The sequence below is a fragment of the Charadrius vociferus genome, unplaced genomic scaffold (genome assembly GCF_000708025.1).
Source record: "Charadrius vociferus isolate BGI_N301 unplaced genomic scaffold, ASM70802v2 scaffold285, whole genome shotgun sequence".
NCBI lineage: Eukaryota > Metazoa > Chordata > Aves > Charadriiformes > Charadriidae > Charadrius > Charadrius vociferus.
In genome coordinates this window covers 2,436,172-2,446,699 of record NW_009648470.1, presented here as the reverse complement: position 1 = coordinate 2,446,699, position 10,528 = coordinate 2,436,172, and the positions used below count along the sequence as shown (strand labels likewise).

At 35.8% G+C, this 10,528-nt stretch overlaps 1 protein-coding gene across 1 annotated transcript in view; it reads right to left on the bottom strand.

The window, feature by feature from the left end:
• Positions 1-3,674: 3,674 nt before the first annotated feature.
• DIAPH3 (diaphanous-related formin 3) overlaps positions 3,675-10,528 on the bottom strand; it is a gene marked incomplete at its 3' end in the record, with an annotated part of 76,214 nt that continues 69,360 nt past the window's right edge. Inside the window, exons 5-8 of the mRNA XM_009885653.1 lie at positions 4,919-4,993; positions 4,763-4,832; positions 4,239-4,375; positions 3,675-3,780 (exon numbers count right to left, since the gene is read on the bottom strand). Coding sequence (XP_009883955.1) covers positions 3,675-3,780; positions 4,239-4,375; positions 4,763-4,832; positions 4,919-4,993 — 388 coding nt within the window. The remainder of the gene's footprint in view (positions 3,781-4,238; positions 4,376-4,762; positions 4,833-4,918; positions 4,994-10,528) is intronic.

Sequence of the window (10,528 nt, the reverse complement as noted above, 5' to 3'; positions counted from 1 at the left end):
TGAAAATTCAGGATCACATTTGGAAGCCTACCACTCAAAACAAAACACTGTTAATTTCAGGACTCTGAATCCCTATAAGCTAATAAATAATAGTCAGAGAAGTGCTGCTCTTCACACTTTTAAAATTTAGGCACATCATATAAGTGCTATGATGGACCTGTAAGTTCTCAAACCCTTATGTACTTGATAGACAATACTGGCTTTTAAACTTTCTTCAGCTAGATACAATATCTTGAAATTGGAAAATATAATTTCCATGATCTAAAGCATTTCTCCCTACTCAATCACAATATTATTAAAATGTTATTGATATCCATATTCATGCCAAAGAAAGAGGCTGCTCAATCTATATAAAGAGACATTAAATAATATTATTCAACATTTAAAAAAGTACAAATGCAGAAATTAGTTTTAATTCTTTGACTGATTACAGTTATGAATAAAATTTTCTTAATATATTACACACACATTTTTACCTTATTGATTATAGTAAAACAATAGAAATAAGCGTAACAGGAATTCGCGAAACTTTTCATATTTTGGTTTTCAGGTTGATCAAATAAAACCTAAATTTTCTACTTCTATCATGACCCACTCTCAAAATAAACCAAGCAAGTAAAACAAGCAAACCAGTAAGGACTAAAAACATGCAAACAAGAAAAGCCCCATATGTAGTGAGCCAAATGTTATATTGTCCTGAAAGTCTGACATGCCCAAGCTTGCATGCCTTGCACTGCCTACTATCTCAAGGATGCTAAAATATGGAGAGAAAAAAAAAACAAAACCCCACACTGAATAGGAATTTGTTAACTGAACATCAGTCATCTTGAAATCTAAATGAAACAGATACCTCAAAGGAGAACAGAAATATATGAGATCATATATTTAAATTTAATACTGAAGAACTGCAATGATTCTTGCAAAAATACTTAAGGTAAGGATCTGCTACTACAAGAAATTTATGTCTAATCTGGAAAATGCAGACTCAAAAGCCTTGAACAACAGGACATTTGTTGTCTTACAGTCTACACTTTCTTTCTGCAGTCCCTTTCCAGTCCCACTACAACTGGAGCTCAAAGCTTTTTCTCTCTTTTCTTGCTGATCTTAACTGTAGGCTGAGCCTTACACAAAGCCTCCCAGCAACTGCCCAAAGACAAACATTTATTACTCTACAGTTCTCCTTACAGCCCTTTACCAGCCCCACTCCAACCTTGCCAATATAAAGTCTTCTTTTTGACCCTTAAAGGCAATTACTATGATTTTCACTACATTAACAAAACACACAAATCCAAAAAAAAAAAGGCAAAAAAAGACAAATCTGTCTGCAACAGAATCAACATCTTATATATGAAACCAATATCAACCCGATATACTTTTAAAAACAAATAACAAATTAAATATAAAAACAAAGAAAATAGCCTACATTTACAGCCAATAAAAATTATTGCTGGGGGGAGAACCTTATTGACCCTGAAGTTGACTGTCTGAGGTTCCTAAGCAACTTTGACTACCCTCATTGGCAATGGAGTGCAATATGCATTACAGATATTTAGAAATTTCAAGGTTGAAGCAAAGGAAGGAACTAGAGAATCCATAAATTCTTTGATTTAGTTTTCATTCAAAACTCTATAAATCAGTGTAATAAATCCATACTGAGATAAACAAACATTTAAAAGATTTAAAAAAAAAATAAAAATAAAGAATCATCCTTCCCTCAGTCATCACCTCACCTGACAAATTACACCATGGCTATGCATTCCTACTGCCAGAAAACCAAGCAGTAATTCAAAGCTGAATTTGTCCTATCACAGTAACTGATTCCCCCTATTGTTATGACAGCAAAATTTAAAGAAAAGAAGAAAAAAAAACACCAAACACCATTTTGCTATCAGATTTCTTGCTCAGGACAGAGAACGTGGGGATACCCACGCACACCACAACAAAAAAAAAAAAGCCCAACCAAATAAAAGAAACAGAAGGCAACCATTTCTTTGTCAAATCAAAGTAACTGCATTTAACTGGCTTTACGCTGGATAGTAATTTTCTGTCTCCTTCATCTTGTATACAATATTCCCTTGACCTCAGTTTAGCACTTCTAGAATGTGCATTCTAGAAAGCACTTCAGAAAACAAAGTACTTTGGAAATGATTTTCACAAGACTGGGGAAAAAAAAACAACCACACACCCACACTGTTTATTTACTCAACAACTGATACTACAAATTAATTTCTAGACTACTAAAAAGGGTTAGAAACAACTTATTCAGAGACTACAAATAAAAAAGATAAGTAATTGTAACTATAAAGAGCTCTATTCTAGAAAGAAGAGGCACAAAATCATATAACAGGAAGCTGAAGATGGGAGCATCAAGGGATGCCATCCAGAGTGACCTTGACAAGCTGAAAAAATGGGTTCAAGTGAACCTCATGAAGTTCAACAAGACCAAGTGCCACATCCTGCATCTGGGTCCGGGCCGAATGATGAATGGATTGAGAGCACCTCTTCAGATAAGGACTTGGTGATATTCATAATAACAGTAAATAAATAAATATATAGGTATAAGCCAGCAATGTGTGCTTGCAGCTCGAAGAGCCAATCATATCCCAAGGAGCTGTGGATGCCCCATCCCTGGAAGCATTCAAGGTCAAGTTGGATGAGGCTTTGAGCAGCCTGATCTAGTGAAAGATCCCCCTCCACGGCAGCAGGGTTGGAACTAAATGATCTTTAAAGGTCCCTTCCAACCCAAGCCATTCTATGATTATACAACAGAAAGAGTAAGAAAGGAGGGACAATTTTTCAAAACAGAATCCTGTTGTTACAGGCATAATTCAACTATAAATGATTCTCCACCTTCAAATATTTCTTTATCATTAGCAACTCTATGAGACAGATGAAACAAACAGCAATCTTCACTGTCAAACATAGACTATTTAATACAAAAGGTGACAGTGGAGTAACACAATCATTTCTTTCAAACTTGAGATTCATCTTTTACCATTTTTGTAATATTCAAAAAGATTGACAATTATGAACAGCATTCAGTACAACTGAATTACATGAAAATCAATATGAGTTAACATTTACACTCTTAGACCAATGATTTATAATGATCATTCAAATGCTTTATAATATTTTGTGTCTTCCTGTGGTAAACTCTATATACAACTCAAGCAAATTGAAAATTGAACATCAGGTGAAAGATTTCTTTCCGCAGACTTTTTGGGTGCAATTTTATGAAATCATAAAGTGGGTATGAGGGACAGATTTTTTCTGATTTTAACATTAATTTCAAAAAGCAGTTGCCTAAAGACTTGCTTTTTTACTATTATTAATCTTTACGTTTCAGCACATATCACCAGAAGTGAGATAATATTTTTGCATCTGAATATATGGCTCATGGTTTATTTTAAAAGGTGCTAAAAATTTAACTTACAAAATCTTTAAGTTTTGGGTGAACAGAAATCAAATTAACCTGCAACTGCCTTGTGTTTCCCAACACTGAATCTTCCCACGATGCATTTTAAAAGATAACATCACCAAAAAAATTGCAAAATTTGACCCTTATTTAAAACAGTATCCCTCCTCCTTTTTATTGTAATGACTTGTTCTGTACAGAAAAATAAGCAATTTTTTCTTTTACTTGTTGCAGAGGTTTGTGAAAAAAATTTGCTTACTTGCAGCTGAACTGAGTTATCCTGAAGACCTTCTACAATAGGAGAGAATCTATCAACATTCCTTTCCTCTGCTGCTGCTGTTACAGCTTCCAAAATTTTTTCAAGGCTGTAAGAAAAGAAAAGCATTTAACTCTGGAGAGATATTTAACCTTGCTGTACATTTGTTATCTGAAGAGCCATATTGCCAAAGTGTTCACCTCTCTCATTGTCTTGCATACAAATTTAGGAGGTTCAAGCATTACTTCTTTCCTTTGGAGACTTTTGTAGCCAAAGAATGACCTACTGGATTACAATGGCTAAGGTACCTTAAAAGTAATGTGAAAAAATTTTAAGCAAAAGAATAGCTGCATAACTCCTTCGATTTAATCAGTTCCTCCACCTTTCAAACAGGTATTGATATGACCATAATAAAAGTCACAGACAAAGGCATTCTGAAAAGTGACAATATAGTACAGATATTACTTTCACACCTAAGTTAAAAATTTTAGCATTTCATTCAGGTATAACTATAATTTTGGATACCGTAAAATTACCTTACTATTTCTGGCTAAGTACAGTACTTACATGTTTTCCTCTCCAACAATGCACATTGCAGAAAGAAGTTTAACTATATCCGTCATCATGTTAGTTTGCTTGGGATCGATAGCTTTGATCAGCAACAAAAGGCTTTTCTCTTCTCCCAAAATTCTTTCCAATCCATACTAAACAACAGAAGAACAGTTGTAAGGAGAGTTGGAGGGAATCCAAATGACTGTATTGAATATCTAGTAAAAGACAGCAACTGTTCCCTCAAGTAACTATTTCAAATGACTTTTAAGTCTGTCAAATACTTAATTAAAAAAATTAAACTAGAGAAAAGACCAAAACAGGTCACTTACACTGTAACAAGGGCATATACCAGCATCAAAAGTTTACACTATTTTGTGAGTTTACTTCCACAGAGAGGAAGTGGTAACAGAAAGAACTTCACACCACAGCTGACCAACACACTGCATCTCCAAGTTGCACAGGATTATACCCACTGATCTTGCACATTATCTGATCAAACTATAGCAATTTAGATTCCCAGATTAAATAAAATCCCATACCTTATTATTCATGAAGGCTCTCAAACACTGTATAACCTTATGCTGACTCCTCTTCACAACTTTGTCCTGGCTGAATAAATTAAAAAAAAAGTAGCGTAATTAAATTCTGTTTACATATTAAGAACAGCTGGCAATTTTATATGAAACCATCCTTACTTTTTTGTCTCAACCAATCTTTCCAAAACATCCAACAGCAGGCCCAGACCTTCACGGCCAAAGTTTTCAACCCAGCTAGGGAAAAAGAAAAAGAAGACTTTAAAAAAAACTGACATCTCAAAGACCAATTACCATGAATGAAAATTGTCAGCATAAATAAAAGCAGTATAACTGGATCATTTTAAACCCCAAAATTGACTTTTTACTCAAGAGAAGATCAAGACACATTCCATTCACTGCTTTACACAATTAGATAGCCTTCAATTAAAAAAGATTTAAAAAAATATGGTAGGCATTAAATTTAGGTGGTTTTTTTTTTTTTTAAATTAACAATTATACACTCTTTGGCATAGAATTGTAATTAAAAATCTCTTGCAAAGGAAGGGAAATTTCTACTGCGTGCTGTTCTAAGGTCTCCTGGAAAGGTCAGAATCTAACCATAAATGGCAGAGAAGGAAGGAAAAGCCTAAAGGAATTGCAGAAGCGGCTGCCTGAGATATTAATCCATAGGAATACCTCCAAGTAAACGCCACAAAATGTAAAGTTTCAACTATTGCCAAAGTTATCTTTTGGTGAGGTTAAACCTGGCCATGTTGTTTCTACATGAGACAATTGCTTCACAGTGCTGTTTAGTATTACTCAAAACCCCATGATATCAAAACTACATGACTGACAGCAGTACTGTAGCCATCCCTTTGTTAGAAGCTGTTGGTCTTGCTGAAACTATGAAGTTTGATCAATTAACTAACCATAAAGTTCATGGACAACACTGTCATTCATAGTCATAACAGAAGGAATATTTTACTCTTCAGACTTCATTGTCTATACAAGGCACAGATATTTTAAACTTCAGACTTCTAACAAAATCCCACTGGTGGAAGGAGAAGTTGGCTGCAGAGGCAGCAAAAATATATACACAAGCAGAGCAACTGTAGAGACTATTTGCTCAGGAAATTGCTTTTACGAAAGGTGAAGGTATAATATTCCGTTATGGAATGAGTTCACAAGTACTTTAACACTCTTCTCTTTCAAAACGGGCAGAAATATTTCACAGAATTACAGAATGGTAGGGGTTAGAAGGAATCTTCAGAGATCATCTAGTCCAACCCCTCTTCCAAAGCAGGTTCACCTACAGCAGGTTGTACAGGAATGCATCCAGGCAGGTTTTGAATATCTTCAGAGGAGGAGACTCCACAACCTCTCTGGGCAGCCTGTTCCACTGCTCAGTTACCCTCAAATTGAAGAATTTTTTCCTTCTATTCAGACAGAATTTCTTGTGTTCCAGTTTGTGCCCATTGCCCCTTGTCCTGTCACTGGGCACCACTGACAAGAGTCTGTCCCCATCCTCTTGACACCTGCCCTTTAGGTATTTATAAGCATTGATGACATCCCCTCTCAGTCGGCTTTTCTCCAGGCTCAACTGACCCAAGTCTCTCAGCCTTTCCTCATAAGAAAGGTGTGCCAGTCCTTCGAACATCTTTGTAACCCTCTGCTGGACTCTCTCCACTAGTTCCTTGTCTTTCTTGAATTGGGGAGCCCAGAACTGGACACAGCATTCCAGATGTGGCCTCATCAGGGCAGAGCAGAGGGGGAGGATGACCTCCCTCGACCTGCTGGCCGTGCTCTTTTTAATGCACCTCAGGATACCATTGGCCCTCTTGGACACAAGGGCACAATGCTGGCATAGGGTTATTCCTCCCTAGGGAAAGGAACCTACACATGCCTTTGTTGAACTTCATTAGGTTCTTCTCTGCCCAACTCTCTAGCTTGTCTAGGTCTCACTGAATGGTGGCACAACCTTATGTGTCAGCCACTCCTCCCAGATTTGTGTCATCAGCAAACTTGCTGAGGGGACATTCCGTCCCCTGAACATTTCATTTCCTGAAACCTTTAGTCAACTTTCCATGCCACTGCCGCAAGACAAGTCCTTGGGTCTCTTATTATTGTCTTTGGCCAACAAGATGGAAAATTATTTCATAACAGATATCTCTTCCATACTTTTTCGGCTTTTAAATTAGTTTATTACTTTTATCTATTAACTGATTACAAAACAATCTCTATTTAGAACAGATATAGTTGGCATGATGAAGATGTAATACTTTTCACCATCTTCATCATCAAAACCTGGATTCTGCTGTGAGTGTAGTACTAATAGTTTCTGTGCATTCTCTAAATTGCTACTTAAAAAAAAGTTAAGCTAAGGAAATCTCTTGTTGTGTATTAACAAAATAGTCTTTTACATAAAAAGGAAGCATCCATTCTGCAATGTCAGAGGTTCAACATCAAGATATTGATCAGAATTAGTAAAAAAAATTACTATGTTCACTTTACTTGCATTATAGCCTCTCCATTGTTTTCTCTGGTTTGTCTATTTACGTGCCATTGTACACATTGGGTAAAATTTATTTATTGTCACTTTTGAATACTAACCAGAATATTTAGATACTCCTACCATTGGGTAAAATTTATTTATTGTCACTAACCAGAATATTTAGATACTCCTATAATGATGGCACATTAGTGACAAATAATAAGCTATTCTGTTGGGAATAACACAAGGGACATACAACAGCTCTTTTGAAATACATAGGACTTCCAATCCCACCATAGGATAGGATTAAACAGTTCTTCACATCTGCTAGATACAGAACTGTAACGGACTTAAAATGACAGGAAGAGAGAACCACATCAGATACTTTTATATGTTTTTCCCCATCCGTCCTGGATGAGTGTTTCGTTCTGAAACAGATTAGGCAAATAACTGTCAATTGGTTTTGGTATAACTGGCCCTATCTGACCTAAAGATGATCCTCCCAGACATTTCTTGGTACATTTTGCCTTAGAATTGTGGGCAGCCACTTTGTCATACATCGAGCAGCTGAACTGATGCTGCTGAGAATGATCAAGTGCCTAAAATACTGTTGCATTATTACTGCCCTTTCCTCTGCTTCCACAAAAGAACAAAGATTACTTACATTATCCAGACCAAACACTCAGCTTTTTGTCAGTCTGACAAAATACCAAGCTATCAGTGCCCCTATTTTCTATTTATTAAAAATGTCCTCTTAACAAAAAGAGGTAAATCTGTTGCAACTATTATACAAAAGGAGAAGAAACAGTTGCAGATAACTAGTTATCTGTAATACTACGTACAGCTAGATCACTGAACCACTTTTGATGAATTGTGTTGGCAACTTGAGATAAACAACACCTCATTTATTTACCTGAAGCATAGTGACCAAGATCATGGATACATTTTCCTTTTGAGGCTTTCTTTTTATACTGATGGAAAACACACAGTACTTTTTGCAGTAAGCCATAGATTTCAATATATTTTTCTAAGTACCAGGATCAAACTACTCAATATCACTTGATACACATTTTTTCTGTGAACTAAAAATACATTTCACAAAAATGACTAATTCAAAACAATGTTGTAGAACCAGTTATTGCATCAGAAACTGAAATGTCAACAAGTTTAAAAGTTAAGTTGATTGAAGTATAGTATTTGGAAAAACAGCAAAAATACCGAAATTATATATTGTCAAAAAGATCACAGCCCACAAATGTGAAGAATGTCAGGCTAGATCCAATCTAAATTTAATTCTCATCCTGTTAAAAAAGCTTACATTTATTCTTAGTTATTAAACATGCACAAAATAAAATCCTGAAGTTTTATCAGTTATTTCTCATTGTCCATATCATACGAAGCTGGAGTTAAAAATAATCATGTATTTATAGCAGCTGGACTAGAGTGCAGTATTTATGTGTCAAAGCAAGTTCTTAATCAAAGAACTGGCTGCTAACAGGAAAATCAAGGTCACGAATATCTGCAGCCAATGAACATCAACTGCTGTTACTCATTAGAAAGAAGGCAACATGGTTTAAAAATGTTTACTCCACAAACTTTTAGTACCAAGAACAGCATGCCACTGTTACAGTTTTGCTATTTTTGCATTTAAGTCCTACGGAAGAACTTAGTTTTTTCCTAAGGCTATTTTAAAATGCTCTGTTTAAGTCTAGTGAAGTCTAACTTAACAGTCTTTTTCAGCACCACTCAATACACCAAAAGACTAGTCCAGAACCTGTAAGTTCTATTGGTTGTGATCCTTCTTTTGATTTGTAGACTAAAATGCGTTCATGGACAAATAGTAGAGAAGGGTTTTTTATGAAACTGCTGCCTACTTAAATACCTCTTCTCTGGTATTTTTGCCAGCTACAGCCAGTCTCATTCCAATTCAAACCTGTCAAATTCAGATCTATTCTTCAGCCATAAATTCATTAACTTAATAATGAGTTTCACTCCAAACATTAGCATTCTTTTATGTTGTCTCTTACATTCTGCTTAATGTTTCAAATGGAAGTTAAATTTTAACAAATTATGGTCAAGTTAGGACTTCGATTCCTGTGAAATTGTCTACCTACCACAGTTTACGTCTGACTGAAGAAAGTTAAAGCCAGTGTTGCAATCTAGAACTAATACCACTATGTTAAAGGAACTAATCACTCAAAAGTAACAATGCAATACTTGGATATCAACAATGTATCACACCCTTCTAGCAGGCTTCGAAGGACTGATATAAAAGACACAGCTTATGAAAATGAAAACATTCATTTTTCCATTTCTCCATGCACAAAAACACTGGCTCTTCTCCCTGTACTCATAACATGTATCTTCAGATTTCTAATCCTTTCCTTACTCCAAATGACACATTTGTGGAAAACCTACTTAGTTGAAAATTTCATAATATTTAGTTGCTGTAAAACTTCAGAGTTTCTGTAGTTTCTTCTTCCAGATAATATTGATCACCAAACTTCTGGTATTGATCAGATGCGCTATTACAACATCATAGACCAATTCAACTTGCACTCTCTATCAAATGTCTGAGGCATAGACCAACACCGTTCTGTTACAGCTGGCCTCCAAATTCCTTATTTTGATACCATTCCTCCATCTTCCTCACGTCTTCATGTCTTATCACATTGTACTGTGCTGTCAGGCAGAATGAGCACCTCACCAAGATCATGGGGTTTGGTTTGTTTTTTGGGGGGAGAAGGATTAACTTTTCTTGTGGTATATGGGGAAGGGGCAGTAAAGGGGATCACATACAAAAAGATGAAACTATTCAATCAGATCAAGAACAGAGAGGAGAGATTGCTCTCAAATTGTCACACATTTCATGCATTTTGTGTTTCTGTTTCCAGATGCATACTAACAAGCAAAGTTTTCTTTGTTCAATTAACATAAGTAGAAATAGTAGAAATAAAAAAATATCTCTGGGGTTGTGGGTTCTTTTTTTTTTTTAATTAAATAAAGAAGATGAAACAATACTATATCAAAAAGTAGCTTCACATTCATGGAGGAAGTATATTTTCTGTAAAATACTCCATGAGAAGAACTCAGGTTAACATAAAGCATGTTTCTTCCTATGTGAGCAATCCAATTCAAAAATGAATTAATAGAAAGAAAGAAGCAAACACCCATACAGAAGACCCACATCAACAGGCCTGGCAAGCCCGATGCAGAAAGAAGTAAGTTGTCTAATCCTTTTTGGAAGCATCCGCCGCACGCCGGGCCAGGGCCAGGCTGTGCAGGCTGCCGCTGCCCAC